The following is a 16,415-nucleotide window of genomic DNA, read 5'->3' as shown; positions in this document are numbered from 1 at the left end:
CCATTGCAAAGGGATCGTCGGTGTTGCGACAGGGAGAGTGCCGAGTGTGTCTCTCGGAGTGAAGAAAACGCTAAGCACGGAGGATTGGCCACGATCGGCTGCGATCGACTACGTCCGGCTGTCTCCGAGACGGAAGGGCCGTAGAAAGAAAGGATCGTCGTGACCGGTGAGCGGCCACGCTCGGTGAAAAGTGCAAGTGGACTGTGAACGGTGGATACGACGCGTGGTTCGTACCGCTCAGTTCCTGTGTCAACAGTTTTTCTCGTAACGAGAGCTTGTGTTTTATCTTTCATTCTTCTTCTTTTTTTTTTTCTTTTTTGCATATGCACAACAGTCGATGTCCCGCGAAGCTCTATACGAGAAGAAACGCTTTTGGGAAAACGTAACGGTCTACCGCTGAAGTTTTCTGGTATATACGTCAAACGTACGTACGTTAATCTTTTACAGACGAAAATAGGGATGTCGATTCCCGGAATCGATTCGAAGAAAAACTTTTTCTAGATACTATGTCTCGCGTATACTTCAAAATATTTCACTGTTAAATTTACATATTTATTAGGTGTAGAAATTAATTCTGTGCCTTTCATAACTTACCATTTATTTGTAAAGAAAAATCATACAAGTTTTAATCTTCCCTCAGTCACACATTCTATGGAAGTATATATAGTTGGACAATCAAATTTCAAAACAATCTGTGCGATTCATTCCTATGTTAATAGTTTAGTGTAACGAAATGGCGGGTAAATGTTTCTATTTAAAGCAGAGTTATGAATAAATAATAAAAGTAATAGTAATAATTGTTAAATACAATTGTAGCTTGTTAGATATAAATAAGTTATTATAATCATCTGGTTGAGACTTGTATGTATATAAATTCATTATAATAAATCGAATGTGTAAAGGCACAGAAATAATTTCTATACCTAATATATAGTTTATTAGCTTTTTATTCAATTAAGTGACTTTGTCCTTTTCGCGATTCGAAGATTGATTCTTAAGTAAAGTCATAGATAATAGCCTCGGAAAGATTTTTTAGAAAATCAATTCAGAATCGAATATCCCTAAATGATACTAGATGACGTTTATCCTTTTGGTTTCTTGCACTGATAAATTGACTTAATTCTTATTCAGATCAAAATTTCGAATAACAAATAGAAAATAGTTTTCGAACTGTTATTTGCATCGATAAAAATTATAATCGAAATTATAAAACGAAATTATGTTTACGTATACAAGGTGTCTACGAATTTTACAACAAATTTCCAACAAAAAGTTACTCTTGGACATTTTCTTTGTGTCGCCTTATTCTCGAGAATTTTTACTTTTAATATTTTTTTTTCTGCGTTTTTGACTTGACAGTATTTGAACGGCCATAACTCCATCAAATTACAATGGTATACTTAAAACTAAGTATACCATTCGAAAGAGCGTTAAATTTCCCAACTCCCTGATACAAAACCAAAATTTTCAAAAAATTTGACTTTTTCTCTATCCGTTTTTCGGTTTCAAAGACATGGTTGTTTGACGGGCACACTTCGGGAAAAACTTCCTCGAAATCTCAACTTTTCAATATAGTATAGTAACAGAAAAATTTTACAGTAGCATTTGAGGGAAAAAATGACGTTTAAATGTAAAGTTTGACCTAATTTTTCACTTGTTAAATGTACGTAATAAATTTTAGTTAGACATCAGCGAGATGGTAAATTTAACACTCTTTCGAATGGTATACTTAATTCTAAGTTTTCACTGTAATTTGGTGGAGTTATGACGGTTTAAAGAGCGTCAAGTCGAAAAGGCAGAAAAAATATTAAAAGTAAAAATTCTCGAGAATAAGACGACACAAAGTAAATGTCTAATAGTAATTTTTTGTTGGAAATTTGTTGTAGTATTGACACCCTGTAGAAATGACGAATTTTAAACAGCCATAGGGTTACTGGAAAATTATTAAACAATTCCAATGCGATAGCGGCTAATTGTTTTCGACTCCTTGAGGGTGTAATTATGAAAGTTCATATCCTGTGACCAACACAAGAACCAGTTATATGTAGTTCATATTTCATCCTGATTCGTGACAGTGATAGGTATACTGTTCCGAGGAAATGTTAGTCGCGTGGGGTTATTTAAAGAAAATTTCGCCGCTCTTTCATAACTCCTGCCATGATTCTGTCCGCTTTTCTTGTAATGGAATGAAGTAACATAAAACATCAGCCGATACTTTCTGTACCTGGAATTGCACCGACAGTAATATATCTCGTCCAACTTTGATTTGACAAAATTGTTCGTTAACCTCTTCGCGCCTACACCTGCTGAATGCAGTGAATAATATTTTCGTTCAATACGTAGCAATTTATTTAGTCGCAAATAATATAATGAAATTTCGAAATAATCGTTTACATTTTCTCGTGAAAAAAAAAAACTAAAATTATTTAGTACAATGTCGATATATTAGCATGTAATCTGAAAGTTTCACAGGCCTATAGAGGGTTAATATAAAAAGTGCCCTGAAATTGGCATTGAAAACCGTATTGCGGAAACGAATGGGTTGACCGTAATGACCTTTGCAAATACCTTCTGTTTACGAGCGAGTCGATGATGTTTTCTGTTTCTTAGCGACGAAACTTTTTTGCTCGGTGTTGCACGTGTTCGCACGCCCAGAAATTTTTAGTTACCGTTTGCCAGCCGGATTCGCTTTCTCCTTCGCTTTCGCTATCGCTACAGTCAAACAGTTAGCGCGCTGTTACTATTTCACACGATCTTGGAAAGCGTGAAAGGTACAATGTCTTGATGAAATTCAAATCACTGCGCGATGTTCTTCAATGTCATTTTTTGAAATTCGTTGTTCGTTCAAATCTACCAAAAGATTCTTTCAGTGCTCTTCGATGATTGATAGAAATTCTTTGTTAATCAAAAATAAATTTAATATTATTTATAAGAAGAAACCAGAACTTGCGTCGAGCGATTTTCTTTTGTATCTCTTTATAATTAACATTAAATTTTGTTCATTTTTTGCTCAAATTTTGTATCTTCGCTCACCGAAGAAGTTTACGGTGCTAATGTGTTCTGAAGTATATTTTTGCTGTTCGCTAAGACTACTTTGTCAAAATCGTATTTTCCGTTGTCTTGGGAAAGTTTCATATAGAACTCTTAACAAGCGTTCAATAGAGTTCTGAAATACTTTTTAAAGCGGTGCCCTGAATATTGGTAACTGTGTTAATGGACGTTATCGCTATAGCGACAAGGAATAAGTAAAATGTTAAAAGCTTGCACAAAAATTGATTTAAGTTGATATCTGAAACTATGCGAAGAGGAAGTGAAATAAGTACGCTTATCGCTTTGCGGTTTCCTAATTGATTGTCGTCTATACATAGAGTATCTCTGTAGTGGCCGATAAAAATTCTAAAGATTCGTTTCCTATACAGCACTATAACCATTGCGTTCTAGCTGCGGAATTATACATTAAAATTCAAAGTAGGGAGTGAAGATTAAATTATTTTTAATGATAAGTCGAAGCTTTATTTCTCATAAGCGGCGTTCGTGATTCGTTCTGAAAATTGCTACAAATTTATAATATTCGTTCGTTTAATATTCGTGAAATAATAATCCACTCTATGGACGTGCTGTAAAATGCTAAAAACGAAAATCGATACAACCAGTAACCACCTGTTACTTTCCGCTTAAAAGAAAGATGTACACGGAAATAACAGAGAACTGGGTGTCACAACGAGAATTCTACATTTCGTTGGCAAACATAAACTCCACGGAACATAATCTAAAAGGTGTTTTCACGACAAACTTGAAACAAGTATTGGATATAAATCAAAAAATAAATTTTAACATAAATGCTCTTTCCACGATACACAATAACACGGTATTCTTAAATGATAATCTTTATGGTTAGAAACGTATTCAGTAACGTTTCATTGATTATAGTTACTTAAAATTGTCAAATAGGACTATTTAGTATTTTGATACTGTTACTAAAAATTATTTTTCGAAACAAAATATCTCACAAACGTGTTTCTTTTCCTTAAATGAAGTTAAATATCTCATGAAGAAATGAACCTATAAAAAAAAAATATTTTCACCCTGAACCTATTTTGAATCTAATTTTCGCTGTAGATTTACTGAAAATTAATTCCTGCCTAGCATCTGACAGTCTTTGATTTTGGATCATACACAGTCGATATGAACACTCTTATTGTGTATGTGTACAATGCAGCAAAGTAGATCTCCTTCGATCGGTTGGTAATGCGTTTAATATGACAAAAAATTGGTAAAATCAGACTTGATAGCTGTTTTGACTATCTTTGCTTCCATTGAATATAGGCGTTTCTTTGATTCTTAAAAATTTGTTAGCGGATAACATTGCTCTATCCGATTAGGAAAATGATCAGTAATCCTTTTATTCCAATCGAGTGGTTCGAAGACTCGAGGAAGAGTTCGAGGGCTTTTCAGAATTGGTACCGCGAAACCTATATCCGCGTCTATAAAGTGCAGTGAACGCGAGCGGGAGCAACGAACTTCGTTTCCCTCCCTCTTTCCTCCTCTCTTTCTGGTGTCGTCTCCCTCTCTCGCGGGCAATTTCCCCCTCTCAGCCTCTTCCCTTCTTGCGGACGAGCGCGCTTCGTTGCGCCGTGTCGCTTGTAGCAAACGAGACACAGGCGTAGCTGAAAATTTTGGCGAACCCCGTTCATTCGGTCGCGCAATGTTTACGTTTCGTTCGTCGAGTCAATTTCTACCACAGAGTAAGTACTTCGCACAGAAACGAAACTCTACGAAATTTCTCAGACATAGAGATATTATAGAGTAGGATATACGTATAGGCCTTCTAGTAAGAGTCACGAAACAATGTAAAGGTTAGGTTGAGTTATGCCGTTTTTCAGCTAATTTCGCGAAATTTAATTTAAAAATCATCGAGTGTTGTATGCTGGAGTTTCGAATTATTTTTCCAATGAATAAGTATTATTCAGTTTCGTTTCTCGACAATTTTTTTCACAACGATCTGTATTCTAAACAATTTTCTGATACACACGTTTGTGGAAAGGAAGTAATTTGTAAATACCGTACTTGAGAAAAACGGCTCAAGAGCGTATCCTGAATTAAGAGGTCTAAAAAAGCGGTTTTTCGTGAATTTTCTTAGGAAGGAAAGAAATCATTAATTCCATCGAACTTTTTATCCTATTTTCGTACATATTTGAGTAGTCTGTACAAATTTCTTCAGCAAGAAATGTTGAAATTGAGTCGACTGTGACGCACATTTGTAGAGCACCTCACAATTAAAACCTTCTGTCGTAAGATGCAGGTCGTAAGTTTGGTTTGACACAAAAAAACCAAAGAAATTTTCATTTTCATACGTTTTTCTCCTATGTGAACTAAAAAAATTCATACAAAAAAAATTTTAAACAACTTTTTTAGTTGTTTAAAAGTTAAAAGTTAAAGTGATTCTTTTTCACCCAAACAAACTCGTTATTTTTTTCAAACTTGCAGTAATTTCACATTTCACCATTTTTGCGGGGTTTTCTTAGTTCACATAGAAGGAAAATGTATGAAAATGAAAATTTCTTTTGATTAGAAGAAATGAATATTTCTTGTTGAAAAAATTTGTACAGACTACTCAAATATGTATGAAAATAGGATAAAAAGTTCGATAGAATTAATTATGTATTTGCATCCTAAAAAAATTCACGAAAAACCGCTTTTTTTAGACCTCCTAATTCAGGATACCCCCGTGAAAGGAACATTTTTTAAGAATGGTTTAGAAGTGTAATACAGTATTAAGAATCTGCTCTTAGAGCACTTTACTTCATAACGCGTTCAAGCATGATGCTATAGCTTACAAACTTTTACCAAACTATAACGCTAGAGGCACAGGTTATGCATGCACTGTAAACACTTTTGAAGTGTGGCCAAACTGTGACAATATTTATTACTTGGCTGAAGAATGGGTGGGAGCAATCAGAATCGAGCAAAGTTGTTTCATAGCTTTTATTAGAGGGTTTCTAGTCATGGAGATATTATCTCTACGTTCTCAGATCCCAATTCTGGCAATGAGTGCGCACATACGTCTTCTAAGTAGCATCAGTCGTGAACTTAGCAGCGATACCGTTAGAGATATCCATGGTAAACTGTGATTAAATTAGAAACGAGATTCAAACATGAACTTGATTATTCCGCCGTAAATTCTCCATTGTTCGATGTCAGAGATTGTAATGAAATTTAAATATGGTGTAGTATGGTGCAGTATGAAATTAACCCTTTCGTAATGGCTTTCGGTTTCATACTTAATGGAATATTTTTCGACAATTATTACATTCTTTAATTATCGTATTTAAGAAACGTAAGATAATATAAATAATTATTATTATTATTTTTTTTCTAATTATCCAATATACAGTTTTGAAAAGAATACTTTGTGCAAAAAATGTTACGAACTTAGAAAAATAAAAAATTAGCTGTTTGGCATCTGTAATATTACCGTGTGTTTTAATAACCTGTAATATTTACTGTGTGTTTTAATAACCTGTAATATTACTCTGTGTTTTAATAACCGAAGTGTTTTCGTCGTATAAAATCGCATTTGATTGTTTCATGTAAACGATGCTTGAGTCGATAGAGAAAATATTTCGTTGGAAATTTATTTAACTCGCAGCAGATATGGTAGACGCTTTATTCGAGTAACTGAGTGAAAAATAACATACAGCAATTTGTTTGAAGCGTTTACTCTATCCAACGATTACATTTTTGTTTGTTCACCGCGAAATGTTTAATTTCGTAATTCAAATAGCTATTTATTTAGAGGGGAAAAGGGAGACCCCGTAATTTATTTTAAATGGAAAGTACTACTACTCTTTATTTATGATGTATTCTGGTATATTAGGATACATCGGCTATGTACATTCGTTTAAAAATGATCTTTCAAGTAACCAAAGAGTTACTATTTTATCCATCGATTTCATTCGTGAAAACCCATCGTTAACCATTATAAACCTGGAGATTTATGTCACCCAACTGTCCGGTCTAAATTGTGTAGAATTTAAACCCATCAGGAAGCGTAAGAAATTACAGATGAACTGAAATTAAAAAATTAAAATTTTCTAAATGTTTAGTTGGAAATTTCGTTTGCTGTGCACACACGCACGACGCACGCACGCACGCACATTGAAGTAGGCAGCCAGTGTAACGCATGGGAGGCGTGAAAGCATTAACCCCACTGCGTGGTCACTTTCTATTCTAGTGCGGGTGTAAGCGTGCCTCATGCTGAGGGTAAACGCAGGACGGTCATGCACACGTTGCGAAGACCACCCTGGGTCATCGTCGTGGGAGTATCCTTGCTTTTAACGCACTAATTTGCAGTACGAATATTGATCGACTGAACGAAATTATAGAATTGAATAACATTAAATATGAACGACTACAGTAGTCCCCGGTTATACGTAATCATTTTTCTCTGGCCAAATGAAATTGACGAAATATCATACCGTCAAATTTGTATACTTTTTAAGAAAGAGTAATAAAAGAATAATAAGAGTATAAAAAAAATATACTTATATAAAACACGTAATATTGAATCAAGGAAAAAGTTCGTGGCGTTTTTTCACCAAAATTCAAACAAGATTTTTCTTACAATTTAAATGAACTTTATTAAACTAATATCACAAATCACAAATTTGTTCACCTTGGTCGAAGTGATATTGTTAAGTGTAACGCATTTTTTTCAGAATCGTGAATCATTTTTAAAATGCAATAACTTTCGACTAAATAAACAAACGTTACAACGTATTTACTACAAAATATTCTATAAACTTCTATAACCATTCAAACGTTCTAAAGTATGACATCATTGGATTTGTGTTATCAAAATTCTGCGACTTTCGCGCTATTTAACGGAATCGTCACGAACTTCTTCCTTGAACCAATATATGAAATAGTTCCGACGTGTCATTGTTCCATTCGTTTTATTCGAATCTACTCTAAACTGATCGACATCTTCAAATTTCCTTGCCTTTGGAGAATTGAAGCCCCAAGTGCATTCGTTTGCAGGGAATTGAAAGTCCTTCGGAAAACTCGTATAATTACACCATCTTTTCATGCAAGGGGCGATATAAACATTTGTCCACACGATGTTATGAAAATGATGATAATACTCGTACGCATACAAGCCGTTTTTCATTCGTCCTTCCGCTCAGTGACACCTATTTTCTATGCAAGGTCAGAGCAAACTTGACAAACAGACTTATCGTTTTATCAGTGTCATCGTTGGCAAGCTTGCGCTCCGTAATCAATTTTCCATTTGTCGACGTGTAATCTATTCATTTATTTCAAATTTTCTATCATTTCAGATACTTAATGTTGCCATATTTTTTTTAACTGCATACTTAACAGAAAGTGCATTTAAAAAAATGAAGGACCTTTGGAGATATATGATAAAAAAAGAAAATAAAACTCGCAGACTCTGTGAGGTCGAAGCACCTAATCGAGACTCGACAATTGTATAGAGACAAAATTGCGTTACTTGATAATACTTAATTGCTAATTTTCTATACTATTTTCTGGAAAATGCAGCTGCGTTAAAAAAAAATATTTGGATCGTGTGCTTTTTGTTACACAAATCATTTTTCCAAGTTATTCTTATACAAAGAAAAGTGTAGAGCAATTCAGGTTACTTACTAGTATATATATATACTATTAGAGTTTTATAAATATCTAGTTATAACGTGGATATTTATTTCAATACAAGTATTTAAGGAACTAGATAAAATGTATTTTCACCTATTTAACAAAAACATGTCTTTGTGTTTTTAAGGGGCCATTTCACTGTGAACGCACAAAAGAAGCATATTTTCAATCATTTTTTTCTCAGGAATTATTGCATAAAATTGAATGAATGTTTTTCCCCTTAAAGGTATGATTAAGGAGAGTAAATAACAAAATTTTTTTTTAGTAAAAAATATTTCGTCATTTATTTACAAAATAATATGCATGTGTCCAAAAAAAAATAAAAAAAAAAACAGTTATCCGCGGGCGCAGGTGATTTGGGCTCTTCTGGTAATCTGAAACAGAAAATCGAAAGAGTTTATTAAACTATGTCGTCACACCTATGGTCGGAACCTCCACTTATTTATTTCATCGAAAATAAACAAAATGGCAGCGTTTCTTGTGAAAGGGGAAAAAAAACACTCTTTTTGTACCGTAAATCGGGTGAAATTGTAAGTAAAAATCAAAATATCAACTACTTGGAGGTTCCGACGAAAGGTGCGACGACATAGTTTAATAAACTTTTTCGATTTTCTGTTTCTGATTACCAGGAGAGCCAAAATCATCTGCATATTATTTTGTAAATAAATGACGAAATATTTTTTACTAAAAAAAAATTTTTTTATTACTTTCCTTAATTATACCTTTAAGAGGAAAAAATATTCATTCAATTTGATGCAATAGTTTCTGAGAAAAAAATGATTGAAAATATGCTTTCTTTCGTGCGTTCACAGTGAATTTTGCCCCCTTAATTTAAAGTCTGTTCAGCCCATTGAGAATTAATTAAACATCTGCAGTATTTGTACGCTGTATAAAGGTAGTATAATCAATTTTGCTAAAAGTAGCCTCGCGCAATTACCATTTTTTACTGGATATAAATTAATGTTCAAGTTGATCAAGAATCGCTTTACTCATGGATATTATTTGTTTTTTTGCAGTTTGAACAAGATGCACGCGATGGAAGGTGTCGCTGGAAACGGGAAGAAGGTGGACTCGGCTGAGAAAACGAGGGAGGACGATTCGTCGAGGGCTTCGCCGAAGGTGCCACAGAGCCAGCAGAACGGAGCCGCCCTGCCAGAGGAAACCGCCGCAGCGCCCGCTACGGTGGAATGTCTCCGGTCTGCTTCGATAAAAAAGGAACCCCTCTGCGATTCTGAGTCGGAGGCCACGACCAAGACCACCCTCTCCTCCGTGGAAACGCAGCAGAAGTCCGTGGCCTCGCGTTGCCCGAAATCCGAAACGGAAGGCGGCGGCGGTGGCGGCAGGAAACGAAAGTCAACGGACGGGCAGTTGTCGTCGAACGGGAATTCCGCCCCGAAGAAGTCCTGCCTGGAGCAGAGGGAACAATATATATCGTCTCTCGTTGGCTGTGAAAAAGTTACCGCGGAAGAGCTCGCTGCGAGGGCTGAGCAACTTCGAGCCGAAGTGCAGGTGAGCGACATTGCTCGGTATCAGTTCACCCCTTTCGTCGTGAAAATACCTTAAGACCAACCCTTCTTGTAATGGAATTTGTACAAGCAATGTCTGAGAGGATAGGAATGTCTGTAAAAAAGTTTCAGTGCAGACCGTAGAATCTGTAGACTTAACACTAAAATTACAGAGGTCAAACCTATTGTATATACAACTATATCTTTCTAATTGAAAGGTAGAGGACCAAACTAATTTATTAATTAAATTAATTCTATGTTACGATAATTTTCTACAAAGTACATGGGTCAAATTATCGGGTTTGGTAGTATCAGTGTTGAGGGAATTTAGGTGAGAGAATTTAAAAATAATCTTCTTTGGGAGTTAGTTCCAAGGAAATTATTGAAAGACCAACGTTGTCCGTTTACACGTCACTGCGCAGGTAAAGGTTCATTTTTGCAATAAGAAGTCCCCTTTGCACGCTATAACGTGTCCTTTAAAAATATTTATTTATATATTTCCTTGGATACTATTATTCTAGAAATTTATAATTTCTGAACCCGCGAAAAAGGCAATTAAAACATAATTATTAACTTTCTAAGATACACATAAACATTATGTAAAACGTAAAGTTTGGACCTAGATTCATTTCCTTGAAATTAATTCCCAAAGCAGACTTTACCTTGAAGCAGTTCGACAGCCCAGTCCCCTTTCGAAAGCTGTTACAACATCAGCGTCACTGCGTCAAAGTTAGAAGCCATGTAAACGTGCCCTATGTTCGTTCTCTCTATATCACTCTTTATTTACTATGTTTGTTCTCTGTTTCACGTAGGCCTTAGACGAGTTAGCACGTGCCAAAGAAATGGAATGGAATGAAATCCTGAGCATGAGAAAGCTCAAAGAGGAAGCGTACCTGAGGATCGAAAGAAGGAGGCAAGTGATGGGATTCATGGAAGGCAACGGCCAGCTGGCTGACACATTACCGCCGGCTAGCTTGGCGCTCGGACCTGAATGGGAGAGCAGCGGTAACACGACTCCCGTATCCAAAGAAAAATTAAACTTCGGTTCGAAGGAGGATCTGCCCGAGGAGAGCTCTCGCGATTCGCCAGCTTTTAAGAAAGAAAAGACCGGGAAACAAGCATCGCAACGGCAATCAACCCCTCCCAAACAGACAGGAGAAAATGGTCGGAAGCAGGCTGAAGCGCTCAGTCCAGAAAACAGACAGATCGGCGAGGGCCGGCAGGGTGCCATCGTCGACGTTAGGTCTATTATCGCTGATTACAGGCTGAGGCACCCTGAAACAGTTCCACGCAGGTAATCATTTACACGTTAACTAGCGTGTTTTGGAAGGCGACGACTCTTTATTGGTTATAAGGACGAAATAGAACGGAGATTTATTAGTGAAGATTCTCTTCAGAATTTGTTTCAAAATTACTTAGATAAATGATGAATAGTTGTAGAATTTTCTTTTGGCTAGTCTATGCTTTGAGGTCCTATCCTATTAAAAAACGTAAAAGAAGGTACCATGTATGTTAATTCACATAAAATGAGAAAAAAGAAGATTTATTAGTGAAGATTCTCTTCAGAATTTGTTTCAAAATTACTTAGATAAACGATGAATAGTTGTAGAATTTTCTTTTGGCTAGTCTATGCTTTGAATTCCTATCTCATTAAAAAATGTAAAAGAAGTTACTATGTATGTTAATTCACATAAAATGATAAAAACGACATATTTGATGTGTAAATCTTGTAAGTTGTCTTATATTTAGGGGACTGTTTCGCATGGTACCAACTTAAAATAGAAATATTAAATGCGTACAGAATTAAGTCAAAATAGAAGAGTGTTATATTTCAGAAGAGACTGATTATGTACACATAGCTAATACTTGAACAAGATTTTATTTATAACAAGTTATAAACAAAAACTAACTGATAATCGCTTATATCGAAATCACTTATATTAGTGTACCATATACACCATGTTATAAGCAAATTCTTTCTTTATGTCTTGTTCCCGAAATATTCGCTTTGAATTATCTTTTTCCCTAAATTCGAATTAATAAATATATAAATCATCAAAAATCACAATTTGATGCTATGCGGATAGATGTTTCCTAAAATTGTGTATTTGAATTATACAGGGGTCGCAGAATGAGAAATTCGGTGAATGTCAGCCTTGGAGCAGGTGGAGCCATGGTGGAAACTGGGCACAGCGTTGATTCAAGGCCATCTAGTACAGATTCTTGTAAAAGCAATCCGAACATGTCGGATCCTAATAATTCCATGAGCTTCAAGGACGTGCTTGTGCAGTTCGCCAAACTCAGCCAGCAGCAAGGTATATATGTATAGACAAGTAATTTTAAAAGTAACATTTAAGCAAATTTGTATCTGCTTTATACCTATTTTAGAAATAGTATACCTAGTTAATTTCCATAATTGGTCGATTAAATATGAGAGAAGTATCATTTCAAGGAAGCACTATACGTTCAAAAAAGATCAATGTTGTTTTCGAATTCATAAATGAAATTAGTCGACAATTTTTAAATGTCGCTAAGGTAATTAATTTTGCAAATGTAAAATTGCTTAGGTGAGCCTGTGAAAACGCCTCAAAATTACCCGGATGTGACGCTTCATCCCGTCGCACCGTCCCCGGCACCGCCAAATACTCCACCTCAGCAGAGCTGTTCATTGCTCCATGGAATTCTCACGAAATCGCAATCTCCAAGACCTACAACTTTTTCACCTACTTTAGCTAGATTACTCACTGCACCTGAAAGAGAAAGGAATGCACCAACAGCCGCGTCCATGCCACAGCAAAGCGCGGCAACCCAGCACCTTTTGCAGGCATATCAAGGCTCTAATCCGGTTTCTATCAGCGACCTTCTATCTTCTTCCAAGGTATTTTACTTTTTCATAAACACTTATTATTTATAATGCTAATCAGTGTAGCATCGATCGTAACATTCACACTATTTACTTGTATATTTTTAGGCTCGAACTGAAATAACAATAACACCTGTTGTCAATACTCCGGTCCAATCTCACTCGAACAATTTAATTCATGTCGTAAGTATTATAATTTATTACAACCATTTGATCCCAGTAAATTTCGTCATTCCTTGAATTTTCCTTTTCTTTCTTTCTATTCTTATTTTTCTAAAATTAAATACACGTGGTACTTTCATCCTATTTTCTTTAAACGTCAAACGTAACAAAAATATTGTCAGAAGCGTATTCACCACTTGAAACTAAAAATCTGACCCCTATTTCAATACTTTCCCAGAAGGAATACATAAAAAGAATTAAGAATTTATTCAGGGGTCGATACACCTATCACTGTTTTGAGATTCGAAAAAATCTAACGTAAACAAAGATTGCCGCTTCTGTTACCACTCGAGTTTCCGCGTAAATCTCAGTATTGTAAGCCGCTTTGCAAAAAATTAATGCGTAAAATTAAGTTCATCACTCACACTTTTATCGTTAGCAGAAAAAGGTTTTATTTCTTTCTTCCGTTATTTACAGGATGATGTTGAAGAAGAATCAGCAGTAATCGAAGATAGAGAAACGCGCATTACTTCGGGTGGAAGGGATGCTAGAGAAGACAGAGATAGTCCTCCACGATGTCAAGGGTGTCGTGAACGTGCTGCACAATTTGTATGTGCTGGCTGCGGAAATCAGTGGTACTGCAGCCGCGAGTGCCAGGTACGATGCGACATTCTATATTATTTTCTCTCCTTGTTCTACGTTTCTTATAAACACATTCCCGAATGTAATCGTTAATCCACATGGATCGCGTGATTATTATTGATAAACTTATACATTTCAGGTTGCTGCATGGGACGAACACTCCGAAGTTTGTTCTGGCTAAAAAGACGAATGTGTATCAATTTAAACCTCGTACTCGTGTTATTGGGTTAAATACCTATTCAACTGAGAATGAATCTAGTCAAAAAGGAACGGCCAAGAAAATAACTTGTATTGAGTACGATAAGATGAATGGAAGAACGTTAAGAGAACAGTGTATATTTTTAAGAATCTTCAATATGTTTGATCTGTAAATGAATAAGTTTTATTTCACGAAAGGAAAGAATCGCAAAGTAAACAGCGCAAAACATTAACTTCTGGACAGTTTAGACGAGAAAAGATATCGGAGTTCGAGTTGAAACGGTCGTTGCTTTACTGTAATCGCCGCGTTGCTTTTATTCGTTATCAGTACTGAACGATCGAGAGTCTTCATTGAGACCAATAGAGAGAGTATTAACCCTGCTGAAATTAAGCATTTAACGTGTATCTTCCAAAGGACAAATTGTTCGAGGGATTTCTAATATAATTCATGTTGGATATAAACATTCGCAACAACTTCATGTATGAGATACTTTTTTTTTTAGATTTTAACCAACGCGTAACGTACAATGTACGCTAGTCGAGAATTTTCAACTTTTTTCAAAAAAAAAGAGAAGAAAAAAGAAAAGAAAAAACAGACCAGAAATAGCTGGTGCATACGCTTGTAACGAGAAACAAAGCACAAAGCTATATCTCGCGATGCTGTATATAATTTTGTACATGTTAGCAGGGTTGTTCAGCGTCAGATTTTCAAAAGTTGATTAACCGTGTGCCATGCGTAAAGTTCGTTTCATGGTCAGCTTCATACATTGAAAAAAATCTGTTATAGATGACTTGAGTGTTTTTATAATACTGTCACTTTGTTTCGTCTCTTTTTTTTTTTTCATTTAATATCGAATATACTATGATAAAACGACATCGCATTTGATGACCACTATGCGAGATACACACGGACATTTCAGCCTTCATGTATTTTTGTCGTTCATGCAAGAGAGAAACGTATAATGCGTACCTAATACCATATTTTATACCACATTTGTTACCAACGTGTAAGTTTAGAATTAATGAGGCGTCAGCCTTAGCATAGGTTTAAGCTACTTTGTTCTCTTCCTCTCTTTCACAACTTGTTCGTTGGTAACATATCAACACGTTCTAAGTTCACATTTTTTTTTAATTAGCATGTTACCCAAACGACAATTGTCCCAGACATAATCTGTAGCCCAAAGTTCCTACAGGTACACGCAACATTATATATATTTTTCCCAATTACGAAGCAAACCAAAATAAAATAAAGTTTTTAATCGTACTTCAACGAAGTTTTGTTATTATATCTACACTCGTCTTCCATTTTCCTTCCATTTCTCCCATTTTTCATTCATTTACCATTCAGTATCCTGTCACTTATCTTTCACTTTGCCTTGCCGTTCCCATTCATTTTTTATTTATGTTCCTATCATTCTCCTACCACATACCTTTCATTTCTGAATTCACATTTCATAGTAAATCATCAGGCTTTAATATAGTATTAATAGGTTTTTCTGAAACAATGACGTCAAATACAGCTTCGAGAAAAATTTCCTTTTCCCACTGTTTTCTGATACTTTCCCACATTTTCCTAGTACACTTCTTTTCATTTCTTGACACGCGAAGAAATGGCACGAAGAAAACTATGGTAAGTATTAGAATTCTGGACCGATTTTACATTTTGGTATCAGGAGCACATGATATGCGAAGAGATGGCACGTTTGCGCCTGGGAGCAGGCAACCGGCCCGACATACCTGTAAGTATAGGTTGCCTAATTCAAGGGGGTCAACTTTCGGTAAGTATGGGAATTCTGGTCGATTTTGAATTTTGGTATCAGGAGCACATGATATGCGAAGAGGTGGCACGTTTGCGCCTGAGAGCAAGCAACCAGCCCGACATACTTGTAAGTATCGGTTGCCTATCTCAAGGGGCCCATTTTTCGGTGCGTATTGGAATTCTGGCGGATTTTGCATTTTGGTATCAGGAGCATATGATATGCGAAGAGGTGGCACGTTTGCGCCTGGGACCAGGCAACCAGCCCGACATACTTGTAAGTATCGGTCGCCTATCTTAAGGGGCCCATTTTTCGGTACGTATTGGAATTCTGGTCGATTTTGAATTTTGGTATCAGGAGTACATGATATGCGAAGAGGTGGCACGTTTGCGCCTGAGAGCAGGCAACCGACCCGACATACATGTAAGTATAAGTTGCCTGATTCAAGGGGCTTATTTTTCGGTACGTATCGGAATTCTGGCTTGAATTTGACATTTTGGTATCAGGAGCACATGATATGCGAAGAGGTGGCACGAGAAATTCATGGTATGTATCAAAATTTGGTCAGAATTTTACTCCTGGTATCAGGAGAACATGATACGCGGAGAGGTG

General features: G+C 35.9%; 2 protein-coding genes across 7 annotated transcripts in view; both read left to right on the top strand.

Moving 5' to 3' along the window:
- LOC128891804 (titin homolog) overlaps positions 1-15,310 on the top strand; it is a 59,946-nt gene extending 44,636 nt beyond the window's left edge. For 5 of the 6 annotated variants that reach the window (XM_054151622.1, XM_054151620.1, XM_054151619.1 and 2 more), the window contains 7 exons: positions 9,693-10,185; positions 10,994-11,475; positions 12,303-12,496; positions 12,749-13,059; positions 13,153-13,227; positions 13,684-13,863; positions 13,988-15,310. In XM_054151622.1, the coding sequence (XP_054007597.1) occupies positions 9,693-10,185; positions 10,994-11,475; positions 12,303-12,496; positions 12,749-13,059; positions 13,153-13,227; positions 13,684-13,863; positions 13,988-14,029 (1,777 nt within the window). In that variant the 3' untranslated portion in view covers positions 14,030-15,310. The remainder of the gene's footprint in view (positions 1-9,692; positions 10,186-10,993; positions 11,476-12,302; positions 12,497-12,748; positions 13,060-13,152; positions 13,228-13,683; positions 13,864-13,987) is intronic. The other variant, XM_054151623.1, reaches the window with a different exon arrangement.
- The window catches only part of LOC128891815 (uncharacterized), a 168,423-nt gene that overhangs the window by 87,265 nt on the left and 64,743 nt on the right, over positions 1-16,415 (top strand). The gene's annotated exons all lie outside the window — the stretch shown is intronic.

This window comes from Hylaeus anthracinus, unplaced genomic scaffold, assembly GCF_026225885.1.
Source record: "Hylaeus anthracinus isolate JK02 unplaced genomic scaffold, UHH_iyHylAnth1.0_haploid 12002, whole genome shotgun sequence".
Classification (NCBI taxonomy): Eukaryota; Metazoa; Arthropoda; class Insecta; order Hymenoptera; family Colletidae; genus Hylaeus; species Hylaeus anthracinus.
This window is presented reverse-complemented; position numbering and strand designations above follow the sequence as displayed.